This window comes from Heteronotia binoei, chromosome 6 (assembly GCF_032191835.1).
Source record: "Heteronotia binoei isolate CCM8104 ecotype False Entrance Well chromosome 6, APGP_CSIRO_Hbin_v1, whole genome shotgun sequence".
Lineage (NCBI taxonomy): Eukaryota > Metazoa > Chordata > Lepidosauria > Squamata > Gekkonidae > Heteronotia > Heteronotia binoei.
In genome coordinates this window covers 124,473,870-124,500,329 of record NC_083228.1, presented here as the reverse complement: position 1 = coordinate 124,500,329, position 26,460 = coordinate 124,473,870, and the positions used below count along the sequence as shown (strand labels likewise).

At 44.5% G+C, this 26,460-nt stretch overlaps 1 protein-coding gene across 1 annotated transcript in view; it reads left to right on the top strand.

The window, feature by feature from the left end:
- The window catches only part of SPATA16 (spermatogenesis associated 16), a 215,920-nt gene that overhangs the window by 139,169 nt on the left and 50,291 nt on the right, over positions 1 to 26,460 (top strand). The window contains exons 5-9 of the mRNA XM_060240907.1: positions 8,168 to 8,315; positions 9,640 to 9,786; positions 10,573 to 10,685; positions 20,051 to 20,215; positions 24,101 to 24,184. Of these exons, the coding sequence (XP_060096890.1) occupies positions 8,168 to 8,315; positions 9,640 to 9,786; positions 10,573 to 10,685; positions 20,051 to 20,215; positions 24,101 to 24,184 (657 nt within the window). The remainder of the gene's footprint in view (positions 1 to 8,167; positions 8,316 to 9,639; positions 9,787 to 10,572; positions 10,686 to 20,050; positions 20,216 to 24,100; positions 24,185 to 26,460) is intronic.

Sequence of the window (26,460 nt, the reverse complement as noted above, 5' to 3'; positions counted from 1 at the left end):
TTCCTGAACTTTAAAATAAATCTCTTAAGCCTTTGCGGTTTTGCCTTTAAGAGCTCGGTAAAATACAGAGAGATATATTTTGGCGGCTCTGCAACACCAATTTTCAAATAACTACACCATGTATAAATGAAGACTGCCAGCGTCTTAAGTTACTAAACACATTTAAGAGCCTATATAATAAGCCGATATATGGTGTGACCTACCTTAAATGGAGGTTTAGCATGGCTGATAAGATGTCGGTTACTGTACACTACATGTTTTATTCATTGAACAGCTATAACAGAATGGGTGAGAAACAAAAGGCATTGTGCCATTCTGCTTTTTTTTTTAATCTCTGGGAAATAAAAATAGCCCAAGAAGATCAGAACAGTATATTCTTCATACGACTTTTGGGGTGCGAATATTGCTCAGTGGTAGAGCATCTGGTGTCTTCATTCAAAGGCATACCTGGCACCATACCTGGAGAGCCAGTTTGGTGTAGTGGTTAAGTGCCTGGACTCTTATCTGGGAGAACCGGGTTTGATTTCCCACTCCTCCACTTGCACCTGCTGAAATGGCCTTGGGTCAGCCATAGCTCTGGCAGAGGTTGTCCTTGAAAGGTCAGCTGCTGTGAGAGCCCTCTCCAGCCCCACCCACCTCACAGGGTGTTTTTGTGGGGAAGGAAGGTAAAGGAGATTGTGAGCCGCTCTGAGACTCTTCGGAGTGGAGGGCGGGATATAAATCCAATATCTTCTTCTTCTTCTTCTTCACCATATTGAATGGCATCTGCTGTCCAAGGCTCAGAATAAGTATAATTGGACAAACCTGAAGGTTCCACATCTGTGGAACTGGGATCCCTCTTCTTTTCTTCAACGATCAAAGTAATCTTGCAGTTTATAAAGCCTGCTGAACCCTCTGAATGATCAGGGCTGGCCCTGCCACTAGGCAAACTAGGCAATTGCCTAGGGCACCAGCCTTCTGGGGGTGCTGAATTGGGCACCCCCCATGTGACTCAGTGATGTTATCAGTGCGGAGGGGGTACCAGAAGTTAGCCTTGCCTAGGGTGCCAAACAGCCTAGGGCCAGCCCTGTGAATAATCAAATGCTTCATGTAAAGCTGCTGCAGGAAAACCCTCTGATCTTAAATTGCTGACCTGGTCTGCAGCCAAAATGTATTTGCTGATTAGTCCAAATCTGCCCACAGATATTTTGACAAGAATCTTGGTTAGCAAAGAAAGGGGAGGGGAATGATGAGGAATCCATAGGGAGGAGGTACAAAGAAGAAGTTCTTCCTGTTTCCACTCCATTCAAGGTTGCAAGATGGCAAGAATTAGAGAGAGGAAGAGCGTGATGCCAAGGACAGCCCATTAATCTATAGAAAATTGCACTGCTAAGAAACTGCATTTTAAGAGCTTTCTATTATATAACCAATATCCATTCTTACACTTCACCATAACCAGAAAGTCCTGTCTCCTGAGAAATTATTATATGTTGTCTCAAGCATGAAGAGAAGACTGTGTCCCCCACCCTCGCCCAGCTGCCCTTCCCCTGCCCTTCCTAAAAGGTACTTCTGTTCACAGCTCAAGGAAGAATTATGGCTTCAGATCTCCACTAGGCTCTGGGCCTCTAGGAGACACTATCCACCACCATGCATTCACGAGGGTTAGAAGCTTGATTTATGAAGATGAAGGATGCTGGAATTCTTGGAGGTCTGGCAGGCAGAGCAAAGAGACTTATGTTTTGCAGCGACCATCAGCAAAGCCAACACCCCCTCCTACAGACGATCCCGCTGTGAAGATTACGAACTATCTGTCAAAAAGATTTTGCCAGGAGAAGCGTGATTTTAAATCACTCGGCGTGGATAGTATACCTCATGGAACACCACTTTACCATTAAACTCCCCTCATTCTGAGCCTGAAATTGTTATGGACTTGAGATTTGATGTCCATGCAACCTTCAGCACACCATACACAAAAGATCTAGGAGGATGATAAAACAGACAGCAATAACATACAGGGCCGGTATTAGGAAAGGGGGTGGGGGTGGGGGTGTTACAAAAATCTCATACCCTCATGCTGGTGATATTTTCCAGCATCTCATATATTGTGTTTTTCCCTTTTGGTGACCTTTTTTATTGACAATGCCCTCCGAGCCAATCACTGTTTGCACATTGCTCAGACTGTGGGTGTTATCAAGGCTTTGTTGGCATGATTTGTTTCTCCCCTTGGAGTCAAGTCTGGTTAAACTGAAAGTGAGTCATGCATGCAAGCACTAGCAAAAGCTTTGTGCCGCTACAGGAACCTGCACACGCGGATCCAATCCAGGATCAAGGAATCGTTGAACCGGAGGTCACCTCAAAGACAACTACAGCCACAAAGAAGAGGACATAAACAGTTTCGGCTGCAGTCCACTCAGCGCTCCAACTCTGGCTATACTGGAGATATCAGCGTGGATATTTTCACCCATGGCATGGAAGATCCTGTTGCATCCTTTTACCAGGCAACTGTGCCAGTGAACACAACAGCATGGAAAGCTATCTGTCAGGAGGCTGGGTAGTTTTCAAAGACTGTCCCACATCAGTGGCATTATAATACGTTTTCTGGGATGTGATCACATCATGGATCACCCTGGCCAGATCACACTTTTTAAGGAACAATCATGGGTGGCTTATCAACCAAAGTTGACAAATGTCACTACATGTGTGGAGGAGACCTGAGCCTCCAAACATAGGCCAAGATCCAGTAGGATCCTCCATACTACAAACTTGCTCCTTTATATTAGATAATTGACGGGGCCATCAAAGGTGAGCTGAAGTTTCCCACCCCAAATCACCACCTTGCTCAGAGGCTGTGAAGTGACAGCCTTTTGACAATGATGGTGGTGGTGGTGTGTGTGTGGGGGGGGGGGGGGGGGGGGTGTCATGCAAATATGGGTGAAAATTTCACTCTGCTTACAGTGGTTAGCAACTCTAAACCCTGCTGCAGCTTGGTGCCATTTCCTCCCACTTTTCCCCAACAAGATGGCATACCGTGACTTCCTGGGAAACCCAGAAGTGACATCACATCGCTCTAGGAATTGCCAGAAACTCTGTGGTAAAACTATATGGTAAAACCTGACTACTCTGTGGTAAAACCTATGGCTTTAGAAAATCCTGTGGCTTTATTACCGTGTTTCCAGCAATTCCTAGAGCGATGTGACAGCACCTCCAGGTTTTTCCTGGAAGTAATGTCATGCCACCATTTTTTAATTTTTGAAAAAAAAGAATTAAAAATTCTCCTGCTGGCTGCTAGAGTGCCAACAGGCATATGGTAACCTTAGTTCTGCAGCCTCAGCTCTCCAGTCCAGCCATCAAAATCCCTCTTCGTGTGCATTTGCTAGACTTTGCTAGACTTTCAAGCACTAAATGGCCATCCAGTGCTGCCAGGATGTTACAGATAAGGGGCTGCCGCTGCAACCAAAACGTGGGTGCATCAAGCTGTGGGGATGATGTGGGTGGTAACGGAGCTCACAATTCTTGAAACTTGTGACTCAGAAAGTCCAGAAGACCTGTGTTAAAATGGAATCAGCTCCTGGAGACCTATGGCCCATGAAGGATGCAGTCCTTTATACTTTTGTGTGAAAGAGGGGTCCTTGTTGTACATGGGGGCCATGCCAGGGATATATATATGTATTCTTGCTTTTCAAAAAAAAGAGCTTTTCCATATTCTGTAGCCATAAAACTCCCATGTGTTTTCCCCCCCTGTCACTTCCACTGTGAAATGTTTAGAAAGGGCAGGTATTTTGCCACTGGTTGGGTAAGCATTGCATTTCATTTCTAGGATGTATTGCGTAAGGGCAAACAGATCAAATCATGGTTTTCATCACAGGCAGCGTTCTACCCAAAGTGAAGTGGTATAATGCATGGCAAAGTAACTGTTTATGTCCATTATGAAAGAGAAGACAAATACTGAATTACTTCAGCCCTTCCATTCCAGCCGAGCAGAGACAATTGTCTCAGCTTTTGGAAACATTACTCAGATTTACACGTAATTTCTTGAGCAATTTTACATCACCGAGGAGTGACCTTGAGAGCTGAAGTGCTGTCTGTTCAGCCTGCCAGCAAAACGGCTAGCGGTAATTTCTCAGTTCCACACTGAGATTTTTTCAGTTAGTCATTCGAGAGGGGAAATCTTTGCCTTCCTCTTTTATCTGTGTCGGCTTGTCTCCGCTAAAGGCTATCTGTGCTGAGCTTGCCACAAGGTTAAACATCTCTCTAATTCACGTGCCACTGGATAACGTTGCATATGTAAAATGAAAACCCAACACGTTGTGTGGCTTTCTGACATATATAGATGTTTTCTTAATGTTCTAGCAATCTGGATAGGATCAACACACCGGGGGGGAGGGGGGTATGATGTACAATGACCCTGTAACGCTTCTACCTCAGTGTCCGGCAGGACACCCTCCCTCGGGCATTCCGCCCCTGAACAAATGAGAAAAGTCCAGCTCTGCTCAGAGCACAACTAGACATGACAGTAGGGTTGCCAGCTTTGGGTTGGAAAATCTCTGGAGGTTTCGGGATGGAGTCAGGGAAGGCTGGGGCTTGGGAAGGAATCGGCCTCCAATGGGGTATAATGCCATAGATGCCGCCTTCCAAAGCAGCCATATTCTCCAGGGGGACTGATCTTTGTCACCTGGAGATCAGTTTTAATCCCAGGAGATCTCCAGCCACCACTTGGAGGTTAGTTATCATCATCATAAGGCATTGTGTGTAATATAGCCAGGAGATCCTAAGACTGTCTGGCAGCCAGAAGTTCTAGCTCTTTAGCGTTATGCGCCACCAGGTGACTTGTTTTATAGGCAAGAGATTCAGAGGTGGTTTGCTGTCGTCTGCCTCTTCATCATGGCCCTGGTATTCCTTGCAGGTCACCCTTCCGATTCCTAGCCACAGCTGACTATGCTTAGCTTCTGAGAACTGACAAGATCAGCCTAACCTGAGCTATCCAGTTCAGGGCACCTGAAGGCTGACAACACTATGTGACAGCAAACCCATGGCCACCATGAGTTTACTGTCACCATTTTACCATGATTTTTAAATGCTGTGGGGGACTATGTGGGACCATGGTTCAGAGCTCTTCTCCCCTAGTGCTTCACTGCAGGGGCCCACAAACAAGCACACACACATCTATACACTGCATCTGTTTTGGCACTTGAAAAGCTGTGGGAAGAGGACTCTGTGCCAAGTGTGGGAAGAGGGCCCGTGCCAGTTTGGAGCCTCACAGCTATCAGGAGGTTTCCATCCAGCCCTCAAGCTGTTTAACAATTTGATGAGAACATTGTCCATCTAAACTACTGCGCTGGATAATGCTGTTAAACAGCTTAAGAGGCAATAGGGTTTTTTTAAAAAGATTTACTTCATTTATAACACACTTTTCTCCCCAGTGGAGACCCCAAAGTGACTGACATCGTTCTCCTATCCTTCAGTGTATTCTCACACCATCCCTGTGCGGTACATTAGGCTAAGAGTGTGTGACTGCCTCAAGGTCAGCCAGCAAGCTGGCCAAGGGGGGCTTCAGATCTGGATCTCCCAGATCCTAGCCTGGCACTCTAACCACCACACCAGACTTGGTCTCAACCAGTCTTCCCTTTAAGCTGAGATAGTGTGAGCTAGCTTACAGTTGTTTAGCCTCCAGCTCACACATTTTTTGTCTTAGCCTAAGAAAAATGGCCCCAGAGCAAACTAAATTATGCAGTAGCTCACAACTTTAATGCCAGTAACTCGCAAAGTAGAATTTTTGCTCTCAAGACTCCACAGCTTAGAGGGAGTATTGGTCTCATCATATGATAGTTTCTGATTTTTTAAAGAGCAACGGACTGAGAGAAAGGGCCATATCCATGTCTCCACCCGGTTAGGTTTTATTGGTGCTTCAAGATTTCTTGCATGTCAAAGTTCAGGTTTTTAGCATGTCTAGCTTTCTATGACAGGGTCCCCAACATGGTGCCCTTGAGCACCTTGGCATCTGATGGCACCCATGTGGTGCCTACCAAGTGTTTTCAGAAAGTGAGCAGAGCCAGGTGGGGCTCTTTCCAGCATAGTTTCTGAGAGGTCATTGGAGAGCTGATTGGCTGTGCAGATTTAAATAATGTTGCTTTGGAGGCAGTTGCAACCAGAAGGGGTGGCATTTTAGCAGGAGTTCCTTTGCATATTAGGCCACATAACCCTGGTGTAGCCATAAGAACATAAGAGAAGCCATGTTAGATCAGGCCAATGGCCCATCCAGTCCAACATTCTGGTCGTTTTCGCACTCACCTCCAGCCGGCGCGACCCCCTCTTCACCGCGCAGGATCTGCGCGGATTTCGCACTAATTGCCGCGGAGCAGCCTTTTGCGCCGGAAACTCCCGGCGCAAAAGCCGCTCAAACGTAAATCGCCAAAAAGCAGTTTGGCGTTTGCGCGGCTTTTGCGACGGGAGTTTCCGGCGCAAAAGGCTGCTCCGCGGCATTTAGTGCGAAATCCGCGCAGATCCTGCGCGGTGAAGAGGGGGGTCGCGCCGGCTGGAGGTGAGTGCGAAAACGACCTCTGTGTCACACAGTGGCAAAAAAATTATATATATATACACACACACACACTGTGACTAATAGCCACTGATGGACCTCTGCTCCATATTTTTATCTAAACCCCTCTTGAAGGTGGCTATGCTTGTGGCTGCCAGCACCTCCTGTGGCAGTGAATTCCACATGTTAATCACCCTTTGGGTGAAGAAGTACCGGTACTTCCTTTTATCCGATTTAACCTGTCTGCTCAGCAATTTCATCGAATGCCCACAAGTTCTTGTATTGTGAGAAAGGGAGAAAAGTACTTCTTTCTCTACTTTCTCCATCCCATGCATTATCTTGTAAACCTCTATCATGTCACCCCGCAGTCGATGTTTCTCCAAGCTAAAGAGTCCCAAGCGTTTCAACCTTTCTTCATAGGGAAAGTGTTCCAGCCCTCCAAGCCAATCCTCTTTTTTGTAAGCTCTTGGAGGATTGGCTACATCTGGGGGGTATGGGCTAATATGCAAAGGAGCTCTTGCTAGAATTCCACCCCTGGCAACAATGTTGGTTGCATTCTATCTCTCTCTCAATCTTCTTTCCCGATGTATTTTTAAAATTGCCCCTCTTCTCCCCTGCATCTGGACTTGCTCTGGGTGTGTGTATGGTTCCACCTTCCACGGCAGCTATTTTGTGGGTACCAACCTCAGTCAAAATTCCAAGGTGCCTGCAGGCTCAAAAAGTTTGGGAGGGACCCTTGTCCTATGAGTTTATTTTCTTTCCGTTTTATGTTTGTGGATTTGAGATGTTGAGACTTGATACCGTTGATCTTTCTGGTTAGAAAGCAAAGGCACACAGTCAAAATAGGGGAATGGATAGACATATGGAGCAGAGGCTATTAACCACAGCTTATTGTTGGAACTCTGTCTGGGGCAGTGATATTCCGTATTCTTGTGCTGCGGGGGGGCACAGTAGAAGGGCTTCTAGCCCCACTGGTGGACCTCCTGATGGCACTTGGGTTTTTTGGCCATTGTGTGACACAGAGTGTTGGACTGGATGAGCCATTGGCCTGATCCAACATGGCTTCTCTTATGTTCTTAAATAAAATATCTCTGAACCTTTTTTAAAAGCAAAAAGTAACTATGGAAGGTTGGAAGAAACTGCCCACCCTTGCTTTGCTGGGTTTTCTCTGGGTAATTGTTATTTGAAACAGCAACCTAAATTTAAATCAACATTCCAGGCTTTGAACAAAAAGGGGGAAAAAAACCTCTAGCAGTTGTAGATAGGACCTTCAGTGAAAATAAGATTCATTTTTTCTTATTATCTTTAGAATGATTTGTCTAATGCCTTCCCCCCCACCACCCTCGCGCCACTAAAGGCATGGACCTGCCGCTGTGAAAACTGTTTACAAATGTTCTTTTTCTACATTTAAATTAATTTTCTGAGAGTGAGATAGGCAATGCACTCTGGAACTAATTTGAATTTTTCCCTAATTAATATTCAAACTCAAATATGTTATCTTTGCATGACTGTGCAATTATTAAGGGGAAAATATCATCCATGAAAATAATTATTTTTCATCCCCCATTTCTTTTCTTTTCTACCCTCCACCCCTTTTTAGTGGCACCTCACTTTTAAACAGCACAGTCTGTATCTCCCCCCCCTTTTTTTTTTTAGGCCATGATTGAAGAAGCCATCACAAGAGCAGAATCTTTTTCAGTGATGTACACGCCATTTGCAACCAAAGTCAAGTCTGAACAAATAGACAAGTTAAAAGAAGCTTTTACCAAAAAGCACCCAGATTATGGGGAATATATATATACAGGTAATAAAGGTGACATTAACAAACACAGAGGATGGTCCATTTAAAGTTTAGCGCTATAATACTAGAACACTGGGGGATGCAGTCAAGTTGATCCACAGTAGATTCAGAATGGACAAAAGGAAGGACTTCTTTACTCAATACTAATTAAATTGTGGAATTCATTGCCAGCGGAAGTAATGAGGGCCATGAGCTAGGGTTGCCAGCCAGTGTTCCCTCTAAGCTGAGTTACTGTGAGCTAGCTGAGCTCACACAGATTTTTAGCCTCCAGCTCACACATTTTTGTCTTCGCTCAGGAAGGATGAACCCAGAGCACACTAATTTATGCAATAGCTCACAGCTTTAATGCTAGTAGCTCACAAAGTAGTTTTGCTCACAAGACTCTGCAGCTTAGGGGGAACATTGTTGCCAGCCAGCAGCTGGCGCCCAGTGGAAGACTAGATAGTGGGGACACAAGAGTGCACCATCAATTGAGCAGCATGAGATCATTTCCAGTCAAACCTGGAGGCGACATCACACCACTCCATGATTCAGCGGAAACTCTGTGGTTTTGTTTCTACTGAATCCTAGAGCGGCATGATGTCATTTATGGGTTCACCCTGGAAATGTCATTGCACTATTGACACCATGGCTTTCTTCTTCATTCCCCCCACACATAAACACACTGGCCTACTGAGCAGCAGTGGATGTTGGGGAAGGTGGGGTTTGCAGGCAAGAAGCGTCCCACCGTAGTAGGGGACCGGCAACCCTAAGCACAGATAGCTTTAGTGGGGGTTAGGCAGATTCATGGAGTATAGATTCATCAGTGGCTACGAGCAATGGCAACTCAAGGAAACTTCCCCAGCCAGAGGCAATGAGCCTTGGAATACCAGGACCAGGAAACAACATCAGGAGAAAACCTTAGCCTCTGTGGCTGGTTTGTTGGCTCTCTAGTAGGCCGTTGTGTGAAACAGGATGCTAGACCAGATGGCCCGTTGGTCTGATCCAGCAGAGCTTTTCATATATTCTTATATTTGCTTTATATCCCAGTCATTTCCATCAGAGAGCTAAACCAGGAAGAAGTGTGCTTCCTCACACAACAGATTATGGGGTGATGATCAGAGTGAGTGCCCACTTCAGATGGCAGATCACGCAGTATCATGGAAGGACCAACAAATTGTCAGTAAATTGACTGGCAACTGTCTATCGTAGTGATTTCAGTGGAAGAGCAATGCAGAGGTGGGTTGGCCTACTCCATCAGCAGGCGGGGAGGCATTTTCCATTCCATGTAAACGAATGCCGTAAGCCCTCTGCAATGATGAAAAGCATTCCCCTTTTTATGTTTCAGATCCCCACGGACTTCACAGTTTGCCACAAACTGCAGACTGGTCTTGTCCTTCACCCCAGTCATATTTGCTTACGCTGGGTTTCAAAAACAAAGAAGTCGGGAAGTTCCTAGAAAAGATGTCTTGCAGGAAGCTGCCTGCATTCTCAGGTAACTGAGTGGGTTGTTTTTTCTTCCCTTCCGTTGCTTCCGAAACTGGCATCAATCTGGATGCTGCAGGTTGCTGAGCGCGGGGCCGAGGAGTTGCAAGCCGCTTTTATTTTACTTTTTTGCAATTCACATTTTTTGCAACCAGGTGGTGGGGTTGGAGGGCAGCGCCATGGGGAGGCGACATCCCGCTTCCCCCCTGTGATCCATGCGTTTCCCTCCCCTCTCCCCGCGCTGTGCCTCGGCTCGCCTTTTTTGTGATTATTATGTCTGCTGTCTCCCCGCCGTGCACTGCCACCCGGGAGCCCCCAACATGTCCAGGGCACCTACAGCCAGCCAAGCCCAGGCACTGAAGGGCCAGCCGATGCCCCCCAGGGTCTGCCAGTGGACGGAGCGGGCGCACTCGGCCGCTCAGCGCAGTGGGATGCCAGCTAGCTGCCCCCTCCCCCCGCCGCAAGATCGGACTTGGTCTAAATTATGCACAGGGGTGGCAGGAGTAGTCACCAGCCTCCCCCTGCGGCCATTAGATACGGGCCTGCCCTGGGAAAAATGAATGATGCTATTTACAGTAGATTGTAATTTTTGCTATTTAATTTTTTTTTTGTTTTAACAATTTATTGATATCAATTTATGATATCAATAAATTTTTGCTATTTATTTTTAAGATATTTATACCTAAGTTATGTGTAAGACCTTTATAATATATTTTTCAATCCAAAGTACATTGATAATTTTTTTAAAAAAAAAAATCAACTGTGACTCTCTCTCTCTCTCTTTTAATCCCTTTAGAACACAAAGCTCCTTTCAGTCCTCTTACAAAAGAAGAGGCAGGGAGACACCTGGAGACCATTGGGAAAAGAATCTTGCCAACAATGGATTTCATTAGAGGCACCAAATTAACCGTGAGTGTCAGATTCTATTTCATGGTGTGCTTTTCACCCCTGTAAACAATAGAAGGTTTCAATGCAAGGGAATGATGGAATTTTGCACCCAAATTATTAACCCAAGTTATTTCAAATGTATTAACAATACCAGGGGTCCCAGGTAGTCTTTAACAAGGTTTTTTTTTTTTGGGGGGGGGGGGTTGCTTAATTTTCTAGGGAATCTTCAAATCTTTGTTGTGTTCTTTTTAAAACACAGTTTTATCACATATAGGGCATTTAGAAAACACAGTGTATTAATTCAGCAGCATTAGAATTTAATTCCTTCATCAGCATTTGGTTTCTGACTTCTCCTAGTGTTGAAATTGACAGTTTGTGAGTCTGAAATATATTCTGCTATTTGTTGTATGTTACATGTCACCACCTCAATACTTGGCAAAGTTTTAGGTACTGTAAGCCCAGTCCAGAAACAAGGACACAAGTGCAAATAAAAGCTACAGGATTTATTCATTTGTTTACTTAGTTGATAGTCCACTTGTCTCCCTGAGACTTGAAGCAGGTTATACAATACAAAAACTATTCACTCCAACAGTATAATATGGACAAATGATGCATTAAAACTGGATTTCAAAGTTGCGTGTGTGTTATGTGCTGTCAAGTGGCCTCCAACTTAAGGGCAACCATATGAAATAATGACCTCCAAAACATCTTCTCATTAACAGCCATTCTCAGGTCTTGCAAACTGAGGACCGTGGCTTCCTTTACTGAGTCAATCCATCTCATACTGAGCCTTTCTCTTTCCCAACAGCCTTCACCTTTCCCTCGCATCACTGTCTTTTCCTGTAAGTCTTGTCTTCTCATGATGTGACAAAAGCATGATAGCCTCCATTTAGTCATTTTAGAGAACATAAAATGTGCTGCAGCAGACACTGCAAAGCAAAATTAGCGCAGACAACGGGATAAGGCCACAACCAACTTGAAGCTTTATTTCAATGGAATGACTAATTGTGACGGATTGGTGCTCCTGTGTTCAAATGTACCCAATGACTCCACTAAATCAGTCAAACAGGAAGGGATGTATGGTACAGTCAGTACGGTGTCATCAGGGCTTTTTTTCTACAAAAAAAGCCCAGTAGGAACTTATTTGCATATTAGGTCACACCCCCTGACATCAAGCCGGCCGGAGCTGTGTTCCTGTGCATTCCTTCTCAAAAAAAGCCCTGGGTGTCATACACAGAATGTACAACTAAGATCTGGGAGACAGCAGTTCAGATCCCTCTCAGCATGACCTACCTCACAGGAATGGGGAGGACCAGGAATGCCACCTTATACTTCTTTGGGTAGAACTAAAATAAAAATGCAGCTCCCCACCCCACCCCCAGTGACCCCTGTTCCATGCCCAGAAGATGGCAAAAAACCTCTAGGATCCCTGGCCAAACTGACCTAGAGAAAAATTGCTTCCTGGCCCCAACATGTGTGATCAGCGTTTCCCTTGGCATGTTAAGAAAGGGCCACAAGAACTAAGCACTGATGCAGCCCTTCCTGCTCTGAAGAAGATGAAGAAGGAGAAGGAGAAGGAGGAGAAGGAGGAGAAGAAGAAGAAGAAGAAGAAGAAGAAGAAGAAGAAGAAGAAGAAGAAGAAGAAGAAGAAGAAGAAGAAGAAGAAGAAGAAGAAGAAGAAGAAGAAGAAGAAGAAGAAGAAGTTTTTTTACTCTGCTTTTCTCTAACCTAAAGAGTCTCAAAGTAGATTACAATTGCTTTCCCTTCCTTTCCCCACAACAGACACTCTGTAAGTGGGGCTGAGAGAGGTCTGAGAGAACTGTGACTAGCCCAAGATCACCGAGCAGGCTTCATGAGGAGGAGGACTGGAGAATCAAACCTGGTTCCTCAGGTTATAGTCTGCCGCTCTTAACCACAGCACCACACTGGCACTTCCATTTGCTTGACAACTTTTAAAATGTCATTCTTAACGTATTCTTCATAAAGTAATCATTGGGGTGGAAGAATATTTTCCTCAGCAAAAGATTAATTTTGGCACTTAGCTTTCAACCAACAGTAGCCATATGCCCTTCAGTTGCTTTTTTTGAGGGGGAAAGGGATTTTTCAGTAGAATTTATCATAGAAACCATATAAGTTGCATGAACAGAGACAGTCAAAATAAAACTACTTATTATTTAAGCAGAATCTCTGTCAATCTAGTCCACCAGAAAGGAATAGAGCACATAGAATAGAGGGAAAGGTTGCGTCCTTTCTGGTACACATCTTTGTATAGCGATTGTAAGAAGACAGCACCCTTGACCCTGAAACTGGATTATAAAGGAATCTGGAGCTGATATTACAGGACAAGGACTATTCTGTCATCTCTGTCTAGACACTGGTGAAATTGGACACTTCTGTTTGCCGCAAAAGTAGTCCAATTTTTATTTGAATTACACGTGCCACTATTATTTATCTCACACAAATTGCCTTAGTGCTCATTCCATGAAAGAGTGTGCTTTACAGTACACTTTTCCTCCAAGTTACCTGCTATTACCACTTTGGATTTCTTTGGGGTTTAAAAAGATGAGGGTTTTATGGAGGCAAAAAGACACTCCAGTTGAAAAGATGCAATTATTTCTTGTAAGATCTAAAATACTTTGCTAGGGGTTCTCCCCCCCCGCCCTTGTTTGAAAGACACTGATGGGAGCGTTTCAGGACAAAAAAGAAGAGAGAACCCCAACAGTATAGTCCTAAACAGAGTTATGGTCTTCTAGGTCTGTTGACATGTATCGTTTTCACACACAGCTTACCTCGCAGTCACAATCCTGTTCCCTCCGCAGCGTCCGGTCAGATTTCCCACCATCTGCGCCGGAGTTACAGGAAGTGCCGCAGCTTCTGCGTAGCAAACGTAAACTGGGTTTTAGCGGTTTACGTTTGCTACGCAAAAGCCGCGACACTTCCTGTAACTCCGGCACAGATGGTGGGAAATCCGACCGGATGCTGCGGAGGGAACAGGATTGTGACTGCGAGGTAAGCTGTGTGGGAAAACGGTAATGAATGGTATGAAAAGGGTGTGACTCTGGTTAGGATTACACTGCTATGCAGATTTATTCCAGACTGTATTCAGTGGATCTTACTCTTGGGGGGGAGGGGGGAAGGTACATAGAATTGTCTCATCAAGCAACATTCTCATTCATTTGAAGACAATGAAAACTTAAAGTGCAAAGTAAAGCCTTTTATAAGGCTGGTTTCAGTAGGAGAACTACATTGAAGTCAATGGTTTTAGAAGGGGTGTAACTTGTAATGCAAATCAAGTAAGGTAAAACACTTGAATGACCCTCATCTATGGCTCCGAATCGTGGGTTTTATACCGTCATCACCTGCGACTCCTTGAGCGCTTTCATCAGCGCTGCCTTCGCACCATCCTCAACATCCACTGGAGTGACTTTGTGACCAACACTGAAGTCCTCAAGCGGGCAGAGGTTACCAGCATCGAGGCACTGCTGTTGAAGACGCAGCTGCGCTGGGCAGGGCATATTTCTAGGATGGAAAACCACCGCCTTCCCAAGATTGCCCTGTATGGCGAACTCTCCACCGGCCATCGAAATAGAGGGGCACCAAAGAAGAGGTACAAGGACTCCCTGAAGAAATCCCTTAGCACCTGTCACATCAACCATCACCAGTGGTCTGACCTAGCCTCAGATCGCAAAGCATGGAGGCACACCATCCACCAGGCTGTCTCTTCCTTTGAGAACACACGCATAGCTGGTCTTGAAGACAAAAGGAGATTGAGGAAGAATCGCACTGCTACAGGACCAACGCTAAATCAGACTTTTCCCTGCAGCCGCTGTGGCCGGACCTGCCTGTCCCACATTGGTCTTGTCAGCCACCAGCGAGCCTGCAGCAAACGTGGACTATTGCACCCTTCTTAAATCTTCGTTCGCGAAGCCAAGCCGAGAGAGAGAGGTAGCTCATTGGCAGTAGTTAAATCTCTGTGCTTCAACTTAACTGATAGAGCTTGGGCTTTCAATAACAATAGTGACCTCCAGAACAGATAGGCCCAGGAATCCTGGAGGCTTTTTGCCTTCCTCTGGACATAAAGGAATGGTCACTGGGGGAAGGGGGGAGTAGACTTCAATCAAATTAGGCACAAATTAGAGACAATTCATGCTTTCTTATATAGGCAGCCATCCACATAGAAGAAATTACCATTGGGTGCGGTGAAGAATGGCAACATTATTATACTACTATCAGAAGCTAACATGTATAGTTTTCTTCCACCTCCTAGTTGTGAGCATCCTACAGAAAGTTGCCTGTGTGCAAACCAAGGGTTTTGCAAATCAAAACAGACATATCTTTTTTTATTATCATAGTTTAAAATCATTTCTGCCCTTCTTTTCTCCCCAGCGTGCACCCAAAGTGGCTTATATCATCCTTTTCTCCTCTTTTTATTCTCACAAGAACAAGCGTGTGGCCATCCTACAAGTCAACCAACAAAAGAGAAACTGGGCCAGGATGTTCCCATTCCCTTCATTTTCGGCACCGCGACTCCCATTCTCATCCTGAAGTCGGTGGCCGGTTTTCAAACACCCACCTGTATTTCCTGATAAGTTTTGCCAGCCACAAACAGAGAACCTGTTTCTATTGCTAATAGCTGGTGGGGAGGGGCCAGGCTAGGTTATCTCAATTCACTTCATTTCTGGCGCTGCATCTTCCATGATTATTCTAAAACGGTGGCCATTTTCGAAGTGCTTAGCTTTATTTTCGGAGGAGTTCGTTGTGCTTGTCATAGACAGATGAGCAGACAGACAGGCACGTTCTTTTGTTATTATAGGTACCTGGTATGGATGTAATTAAGAAGTTCCTTCCCATGCCAGCACATTCCCCCAAGGAATGCCTCCTCAAGCATCATCAGTAACGCTCAAGTGTCACTCATTGTGATGGGCATCTACACTTAGTTTGGTTTTGTAAAACTTTCTCACCTTGCCTCCTCAGAGCTGCAAGGACCTGCTTCACAATATTCTGACAACCCTCAGTGAGCAAATGGGTCAGTGTGGCAAACGCATGACAAAGGTTCTAAATTTAGCGAGAAATTCTTAGCTTTTCCTTTTGATAAGCTTCTCTTTGAAAGAAACAAACCACTTACAGCCTGCCAACTTCAGAGACAATTATTTCTATCATCCTTAGTCTACAAGTGCAGGCTAAGGCTGGGGTGGTTTTTTTTTTTTCCCTTCATCAATTCTTCATTGAAAGTCTTGCCCGCTTTTTCCTTTTTTCCCCTTCATAAAAATTAGAGAGGCTTGGAGCTTGTTCAACCTGCCAAAGAATTGTTCATTCGTTTCCTTCCCTTCGGAAGCTCATCTTCAGATGCCTTACGCTGAGTTTGTTGCTTACCTGTCGTCTCCATTTGTCTGATGCCGAGCTCTTGCCTCTGCTAAATCATCCAATTCCTTCTGCCTAAAGCCTCCATTTAAGTTTGCTATTTACTTAACCTTCACTGTACCAGGATGAGGCGGTTTTAACTTCATCCATGGCCACTTTATTATTTTCTTTACCGCGGCTTAGTAGCCTCTTGAACTCCACTGTAGCTCAGGTAATTCTCATCATGGCGTTTCACATCCCTGTGGGCTCTTATTGCTGCCAGAAACAGTTATTTACACTCTCTTTCTGCATTTTTTTCATTGCCACTGAAACACAACCCCTGACAGTGTTCAACCTGCTATAATCCCTTCTTCTTAAAGATAAGAATTAGACTTGAGGTGATTTCTTCCTTTACTTTCTGGCCGCACTGTAGGCTTATATTAAAACACCACCTGCTCCCTTTATAAGCCTGCCAGCACCTGAGCAGGCCTCCTTTGTGTGGCCCCTAGAGACGGGGCCTTTTCTGTTCTGGCACCATGACTGTGGCACTTCCTCCTCATTGCCCTTCACTTCCAGCACAGGATAAAAGCATTACTTTTTTTCCTTGGGCATTTCGTTTATTCTATCCTCTCCCTTGATGAGTGTTATAGTTCTGCTGCTCTGAATCCTTTGAAAGGGTTGGTCTTAGAGTTGTCAGATTTGGGGGGGGGGGGGGGGGTGGAACCTTAGGAAGGTGGGGTTTGGGGAGAGGAGGGGTTTCAATGGATTATAATGTCATATAAGTGGCTATTTTCTCCAGAGGAACTTTTCTTGTTGCCTGGAGATCAATTGTAATAGCAGGAGATCTCCATCCACTACCTGGTTGAAAATCAAAATTACACTGCTCCAGGCACAACAAGAAACAATTTAGTAATAGCCAGTCATTTGTTTACAAATATACAACGTACAAATCCCAAATGTAAAGTATGGACTATGGTGGGTTGATCCAGTACACCATTTCAAGTCTTCCTCAGGTCCAAGGATGAATAGATTGAATCCAAAGAACTTATAGTCCTGTTTGTTGCTATCACTTTGAAGTAGGACCAAGCCGGACTCCAAAGAGCTTACAGTCATGATAATAATAACTTGTGTTTATGTGAGAATCACTGCAAACATTCACCAGTAGCTGAAGCCTACCATAATTATACAGGGAAAGATTGGACGTTGGCAACCCTAGTTGGTCTTATTAGATATTTGCAGGGCTTTTTTTGTAGCAGGAATTCCTTTGCATATCAGGCCACACACCCCTGATGTAGCCAATCCTCCTGGAGCTTACAGTAGGCTCTGTACTAAGAGTCCTGTAAGCTCTTGGAGGATTGGCTACATCAGGGGTGTGTGGCCTAATATGCAAAGGAGTTCCTGCTACAAAAAAAAGTCCTGGATATTTTAATGCTGATGCCAATTATCTTATTGTATTTTGAATGTGCCTGTCTTTTTTCAGTGTTATATTGATGTATTCGTTGTTTTAATTATGTCATTCAGGAACTCTGTCAGTAGCTAGTTCATTGGCAGGTAAACACTGCCATTCTGTTGAGCAACAGCCAAATCAGGTACTAGCACACGGGAGAGAAACAATCTGTGTAGGACCAGCACACTGGAGAGAAAGGATCCACCTAATATGATCCTTAATTACATTGCAAAGAACTTTTTCTGTGAGGGAGTCTTCAGAAATACGGCACTTGTGCTTGGTCTGATCCAGCAATGCGACTCCTTTGCTACTAAAAGTGCAATCCTACGTAAAGTTACACCCTTCTAAGTCCATTTATTTCAATGGATGGGGGTAACTTGGCTTAGCAGAGCACTGGGGCACCATTTTGAGAAACCTGTTTTTTTTAAAAAAAAGAATTGTTTTAAATGGCAAACTTGGGTTTGGCATCACAAAGTGTGGAACAGAGTCAGAGTTAATATGCAGTTAACAATGGTGTAGAATCTCCAATCCCCCTTCCCTTTTCCACCAGGTAGATGACAAACCTTGTTACGGATACATCATATTACATTATGATATGCTGCTACTACTACTGTGTGTTTGTAAAGTTCTGTTAAGTCACAGCAGACTTATGGCGAGCCCAGGGAGGGACTTTCAAGGCAAGTGAGAGGCAGAGGTGGTTGGCCATTGCTTGCCTCTGTGGAGTCTTCTTTGTTGGTCTCCCAGAGCTGTAAGAAGGGCAAAGCAAGTGAGGCACAAAGCTGAGGGGTGCAGAAAAAAGTTTATCATGGCTAAAATAAACACTGTGTTGTTATTACTCTTGTTGTTTATGTATTTACCTTTTTTCTAAGATAACTTCTATGAAAGAATAGGGTCAGAATTTTGTATTCTTGCCTCAGGTGCAAAACTAGGTAGTTACGACTTTGTGGTCTCCCTTCCCTGCTTAGCTTCTGAGATCTGATGAGATTGGACTCTGCCAGCTTCCCTCCATTATTACTTCTAATAATGGTGGTGGTGGTGGTGGTGGTGGTGAAGACAGTGATTTCTTGTACTGCTAGGCACTGGACAAAATTTAAAATATGAGAGAACCAGTCTACAGGCTCCTGTGAAACAGGAAAAGTCAAGAGTGTGAACAGAGAAGAGGATCAGTCAGCAAAAACCCAAGTTAGTCTTCCAGAATCTCAACATACTTCTGTTATGGTATATATTAAAGCCAGTGCAGGTTTCAGAGACAGATTCTTTCTTAATTAGAGTGACATTGTATTAAAGCAAGCCATAAACCCACATGGCTCTCCTCCTCCCCACCCACCAGCTGCCTGATCTACCAGTCATCCGTAGGTACAAATTCCCGTGTACACAAACAAGACGATTCCAGACATTAGGGCACCTTGCTTCCTGACCGAATGTCTTGGGTCAGCAGTGGGTCATTGTGTTTTCTTCTTCTGAACTCCACTTCCCAAGTATAGCAATGCCCTCCCCCCAAAAAAGCAACCAGTTTTGTTTCCCCAGCTACTTAACCTGGGATGAAAGAAGTGAGCAGAAGAGCTCTACACCTGCCAGAAAGTCCTGCCGTTCTTTCTTCTCACTTCAGTCTCCGACAAATTCCTTTGAAAGGATGAACAAATGAGAAGCCAAACTGAGTTCAGGAGCTGCCGTCTTAGGCTAGCTGAACACGTAAACAAGATCGCATCTGGGGCAGGCAACCAGCCCCATGAACATCCTCAGAGTCACAGGTGCTTACTTTAAGCTCATCCCTATACGTTTGCAGGCTCAAATCCCACAGCTTGCCTGCATATTACCGTTCAGTGCAACGGATGCACGTTGACTGCGAACCTGTTGTAGAGATTTATGTATTACAGGAATTTTTTTTCATCTCTAACATTTCACTGAAACAGCCAAAGCATTTTTTTTAAGAGGATTATGGAAAACCTCGACAACAGGAAGAAAAATTACATTCTACTTAGCTATCTCCTCATACTTGCATATCTGCTTTGAACACTGTGCTTTTTTATTGTTGTCGCTCATGCTAGAAGGAATGATTAAAGGATGTCCTCTGTGAGAGCGGCATTATCATAGAGTTTCCTGGGCCTGGTATTAGGAAGTGCAAACATGTGACGATAAGGTGCAATTTCAGCTCTCCGGGAGGAAAAAAGTTGGGTACCTTTGAAGGTTTTTAAACAGAGACTAGATGGCCATCTAACAGCAATAAAGATGCTGTGAATTTAGGGGGAGGTATTTGTGAGTTTCCTGCATTGTGCAGGGGGTTGAGCTAGATGACTCTGGAGGTCCCTTCCAACTCTATGATTCTATACCATCTAGGGTTGCCAGTTCCAGGTTGGGAAATACCTGGAGGTTTGGGGTGGAGCCTGGGGAGGGTGGGGCTTGGGGAGGGGAAGGACTTGAATGAGGTATGATGTTACAGAGTCAACCGCCAAAGCAGACGTTTTCTCCAGGGGAACTGATCTCTGTCCCCTGGAGATCAGTAATCCCAGGAGATCTCCACCCACCACCTGGAGCATGACAACCCTAGCACCATTCCATGGCATTTACCTAACACATTTGCTTTCCATTCCAAACCCAGGAGACTTTCTGTGCATGTTCGGGAATGATAGAAAAACTGCAGCATGCCAGCCTCCTCGGCCGCTTGCAGCGCTTCAAGGAGCAGTCCCAAGTGATTAACCAAGCCATGGCTGAGCTTGCAACCATTCCCTATCTCCAGGATATCAGCCAGCAGGATGCTGAACTGGTATGCAAGTTTGTTCTGGTTTGATTTTGAACCCTTTTTTACAGCAAGGCCTATTTCGCACTAGGCTTGTTCCGGTCTCAGAGCCCTTTCACCCCAGTGCTTCTGTACAATTTTGCACAAGCTGCCACAGGGCTGCAACTTGCCTTGCCTCTTTCCTGTGGCAAGCAGAAACCATTTTTCAGAGGATCTTGCTTGCCACGGGAAAGAGGCGAGGCAAGTCACAGGCCCGTGACAGCTTGTGCAAAATTGGACAGAAACGCCGGGGGGCGGGGGGGGGAGAGCTCTGAGCCCTGAACAAGTGCAGAATCGGTTCAAGTTTAATGTTATTATTCCTCCTGGCTTTGGGGGGGAGGGGCAGAAATTAGCATCACATTGAAAAGTTGGGTGCAGCAGTTCAGCAGTTGAGTTAATGCTGGTCACCATGCATAGAAAATGTCCGTGTGCGTGTATGTAAAGTGCTGTCAAGTTGTACCTGACTTGTGGCAACCCCAACTAGGGACTTTCAAGGCAAGTGAAAAGCAGAGGTGGTTGGCCATTGCCTTCCTCTGCAATCTTCCTTGGTGCCTCCCTTCCAAGTACTGGCGCTGCTCAGCTTCCGAGATCTGACAAGATCGGCTATACCATGCCACTTTCCCTAGACATGATTATACTTATATCCATAGGCATGATTATACTTAAAACATCCACCCTTCAATCCATATGTAGTACAGGAATCCCGCTGAAACCAAAGGAATAATGTGATGTTCGTTTGCTCAGAGTTTCCTGAATGCTTACTGAACTGAAAAATCAGCGATCTTGCTGATGGTGAAGTCATGGCAAAATAAAGAGTTCGCTCCCCCTGTCCTGAAGGCATCAAAGGCAAAGGCTGAATTCTACTAAAATTTAGGTCCAGCATAGAATGACCTCGCCTTGGCACTGTTGCTCCCTGGCCGACTTCTGTTCTCTCATGTCTCACGTACAACACTGTTTCTAATTCAAAAATGAGTTCCCAAAGCCTCCTTAAATAAAAAGGCTTTGCAGTTCCTCTGGAACTGTGCCAGCACAGGAATCCTTCTGACCTTTTCTGGGAGACAGTTCCAAGGAGCTAGGGCCAAGAGACAACATGCTTGAGCCTCTGGCAAGTCTAATAGATATCATGTAGAGTTAAAAAACACTGGGAAGACCTGAGTTGGTGGATGGGCTTGTACCAAGAGAGGTGGCCCTTCAGGGATCTGGGTCCCAGGCAGTGCAGGGCTTTATCAGGAAGAACAATATGTTGAACCAGACCTAAAAGCAAATCGACAGCCAATATCAATTACACAAAATAGAGCTGATATGACTGAACCTCTCAGTTTCAGTTCGCAAACAAGCAACTGCGTTCTTTACCAACTGAAGCTGAATCCTTCAAAGTACCAGAGGGACCATATTAGAATAGTTGTCTGTTGCTAACCCAGTCTTCAGGATGTGGGGGCCTCAATTAGCATGGCCAGCTTGGCAGAGTGTACGTAGGGAGCCAATTCCCACACAAAATGTAGAAAATATATGCACTTCTTGCAACTGCATCTTCCAGCAACAAAGCTTCTCCAGGGGACCAGGAGGCGAAAGAGTCTCAGCCAATAGAAGAGAGAGAGGCTTGGCTCAGTGGCTCTGTTGTGGGATTGAGAGAGCCTGGCAGAGCATGCTGTCCCTCTCAGAAAATAGAGGCTTTGCTTTGTAGCTCCTGTGCAATTGAGCAAGCCTGTCAAAGCAAGCTGTGATGCAGAAGGAAGCAAGAGAGAGGGAGAAAGAAGCAAATGACAGCAGGTTGCTCGGAGCCTGATAGGAGCCCTTCAGGGGGCTGATTTGACCCCCAGGCCACATGTTTGACGCCCCTGTTCTAACTGAACACAACCATTCTGCTGGCAACCAATGCAACCAAGTACAAACATAGGGCTACAGAGACTCCCCACCCAAGTCTGGTGTTGCCACTCAAATGTCCCTTTTCAAATGGGACTAGAAAGTGGGAGCTATATAGCATTTCCCTAGTTCTATAGAATCCCCAGATTCAGGATCCACACCACACACCCCCCAAGTTCAAATGTGGTGGCTTCATAAAGCAGCTGGTTCTCAAGGAAAGACTACCCAAATAAAAGGGTGTGCTTGTTCTTACTATGACCTCAGTCGTTTTGGAGGAGTCTTGAACAAAAAGAACATCCTTGGTGCCCTTATAGGTAACTGCTCTGGCTTGCATGACACAAAACACAATCCAGTGCTCTGCTGCAAGCTAGAAGAGTAATTTTAAATTTGCAAGCATTTGAATTAATTACTGTATGCAAATGAACAGCGGCCAGTGTTTTCCTCTGGGACGGGTGGCAGCCCAAGTCATACATCACAGCTTAAGCACATGCTGTGAAAACATTACTTAAAACTAGATCTCCCAGCTGCAAAATTTACCTTCTGGAAAACACAGTGACCTTCTCAAGGGTAGATTTCCAGCGAACCTCTGGAGTGCTTGCAATGCTTGCTATCTTTCTTTAGAAAACTTGGCAGAACCAGAGGCCCATGCTGAATATATTCAGTGATGAATAAGCTAATCTTCCTTCGACTATTCCCTGTCTGCTAACCCTGACATTTAAATTATGTCATTGGGAAGGCTGGAAAAGTAGGATGCTGTGTCCATGTGGCTGTGCCCCCCAGGTTCAGCTGGGGCATATGTTTTAAATTGTTTTATGATGGCTGTGAACCACCTTGAAGACCTCGTGGGGTTGAGAGGCAGGCTATAATTCATTATAAAAATGGGCACAACCCCGTGAAAGATGAGCACTTTGAGGCCTGTTAATTTCAATGAAAGGAATGTAACCACCTGAACACAGGAAGCTACCTTATACCGAATCAGACCTTTGGTCCATCACAATCAGTATTGTATATTCAGACTGGCAGCGGCTCATCTAGGTCTCAAGCAGAGGTCTTCCGCATCACGTGTTGCTTGGTCTTTTAAGCTGGAGATGCCAGGGACAGAACCTGGGACTTTCTGCATGCCAAGCAGATGTTCTATTACTGAGCCATGGCCCCTCTTCCAAATCTGCTCAAAGCTCTTATAGAATTCAGTGGGTCTTAAATGTGCTTAACTTTGAGTGGTTCATGAACCGGCAGGGGATGTGGCACAATAGAAGAGCATGTGGCACAACAGAAGAGCAGTTAAAGAACCTGAGACAGTGAGGGGAAATCTCCCTTTCCCTGAGAACCTGCAAAGTTGAAGCCAGACAGAGCAGATGACACAGAATGAAATGGAACAATGCCTGACTTAAAAGCAGCATATATATCCCAGATGCAGGGTAGAATTCTAGCTGGAGCTCCTTTGCATATTAGGCCACACACCCCTGATGTAGCCAATCCTCCAAGAACTTACAAAAAAGAGCCTTGTAAAAACTCTTGGAGGATTGGTTACATCAGGGGTGTATGGCCTAATATGCAAAGGAGCTCCTCCTAGAATTCCACCCCTGCTCAGATGTATACAAAATTCTTTATTTATGCCATTCTTATATCCTGACTTTCACAAATCATCATTGTCCTGCACTAGTAGTGCAATTCTAAGTACACCCATCTAAGCCCGTTGACTTTAATGAATTTAGAAGACTGTAACACTGCTTAGGGTTGCACTGCAAAACCCATATTCTAAACTCCAAAATTTCTAGTAGAATCTACCTTATTTGAGGGCGTTGTATGTTCCATGATAATGCAAGGCAAATATGGGTGAAATGCACACACACACAAAAATATAACGGCAGTGGTGTGCTTATTGTGCGAAAGATGAGTAATAAAATCATCAGCGTACAAATGATTTTTTAATTAGGTTTTAATCTGTGTATTTAGAGAAGTTATTTCTGTGTGAATTCCATTCCGATAATTTTTATCTTGGTGCCACAGCTGCAGTCGCTAATGGCAGATGCTATGGACACCCTCGAAGGAAGAAAAAGTGATAAAGAACGTGTCTGGAATAAAATTCAAAAGGTAAAAAAAAAGTTGTCACTAAAGGCTTGGTAGATATTGCACTTGCCAGGAAATACAGCTCATAGGATGGTGTCTGTTCTGAAGATTTGAAAACATTGGTCATTTCACTATCCTGAAGTTTCTCCTCAGGTAAAAAAACCATGTCTTAATTGCTAACCTAGAGCAAGTTAATTATTTCTTGCACAGGTATACTTTCAGGGAGTTAGCCTATCACTGTTCACTAAAGCTGTCAAGGTGGCCAAGACAAGAAGTTCAAAATTATTTATAAACGCATGCCTATAGCTTTTTTCAACAAGCTTGGTTAGGAAAGGTTTCATATAAATGATGCAGACAAAGGTGATGCAAGGTACAAAGCAACAAACACAAAATTATGTCTCCCAAAAGAAAAAAAAGATGTCACGTTGGATCCAACAAGTTTTCTTGGTAGTGAAAAAGGAAAGAGGGATTACCCAATTGACCACCAGAAAGGATACATGGGGTGGGGGGCGGGGTCATGGGATCTGTGTGGATGAAAACCATAGGAGACAAGAACTGGAAGAAGGGTGGGTACTGGGTAAGACTGAGCAAAAAAGCTGGTTGGATCTAAACTACTGATTATGCATAATGGATAAAGTACATAGGAGAAAACAAGATGTTATGGAAAACATAAAGGTTCTGCCACCATCTCCCTCTGTTTCCTTCAAGTTGTTGTTCAGTCGCACAGTCAAGTTCGACTCTGCGACCCCATGGACAAAGTCACACCAGGCCCTCCTGTCTTCTACCATCCTCCGAAGTCTGTTCAAATTCGTTAAATCAGTTAAATCAGTAACGCTGTCCAGCCATCTCATCTTTTGCCATCCCCTTCTTCTTTTGCCTTCTGTCTTCCCCAGCATCACCATCTTCTCCAGTGAGTGCTCGCTTCTCATTTGGTGGCCAAAGTATTTGAGCGTCAGCATCTGACCTTCCAGGGAACAGTCAGGGTTGATTTCCCTTAGGACTGACTGATTTGATCTTCTTGCAGTCCAAGGGACTCTCATGATTCTTCTCCAGCACCACAGCTCAAAAGCATCTATTCTTCTGCACTCAGCCTTCCTTATGGTCCAACTCTCACAGCCGTTTCCTTCATAGTGCCTGGTTTATTGCAACACATGACACAATATAATTGCGCTCTGCATTACAGTACCCTGTAATGGGCTGCTGGGCTGATATCCAGTGGTATGATATGGTGTTATTTCTTATGGTGTTATTTACTTGAAATATTTATACCCCATCTTTCTACCTTTTAGTTCTTCAATGTGGCTTATAAGTAAATTACCTCCCATACATTTTGTAAATCTAAATATTTTTACAGACGAGGGGAGGCAGGGAAAGGGTCGTGCAGTGGGGTTAATTCTGTGTTTCTTGCATTGTCATGTTCTGCTCAAGATAATTTTTAAGGAAAAGATCATACAAATTTACGGAAGACGGGTTTAATTATTTGCTTAAAATTTCTATTCCATATTCTCATCCCTTACAGATGCTTGAGATGGGGTCAAAATGAGGGGCGGGGAAACATAAAATAAAATGCAAAGCTATAAAAATATGTTGTCAAAGGCTTTCATGGCCAGAATTAATTAGTTGTTGCAGACTTTATGGGCTGTATGAGCGTGATCTTGGCCACAACCCGGCCATACAGCCCAGAAAAACTACAACTACTAATTAAAAAACTATTAAAAGTTATAACAATTAACAGCATGAGCAATAAAGTGCAAAAAAATAAATTTAAATCCCCCAAATTTAAAATCAGCATTAAAAAAATATACACCAGAAAGCACACCCATTTTCTCCATAGCAATGAAGCCTGAATGCTAAATGGAACCTCCAGGTTCAGAGGCCCTATATTTTTTTAGTGTCATACACTGGAGCAGAGGTGGAATTCTAGCAGGAGCTCCTTTGAATATTAGGCCACACGCTCCAGATGTAGCCAATCCTCCAAGAGCTGACAAGGTTCTTTTTTTGTAAGCTCTTGGAGGATTGGCTACATCAGGGGTGTGTGGCCTGATATGCAAAGGAGCTCTTGCTAGAATTCCACCTCTGCTCTGGAGAGGCAAGCCAGGAATGGCTGTTGACTTTATGCCTTGTTTGTGAGCTCACCAAAGGTAAACTGGCTGATCACTTGGAAAAAGAATCCAGGACTCGATGATCCTTTTTCGGCCTGATCCAGCAGAGCTCTTCTTCTGCTCTCCTCAGTGGGGAAGTGTCATGGAGTAATGCAAGAGTTTTTAAAAGACACTGTAATGCCATGTGCATACAAACCT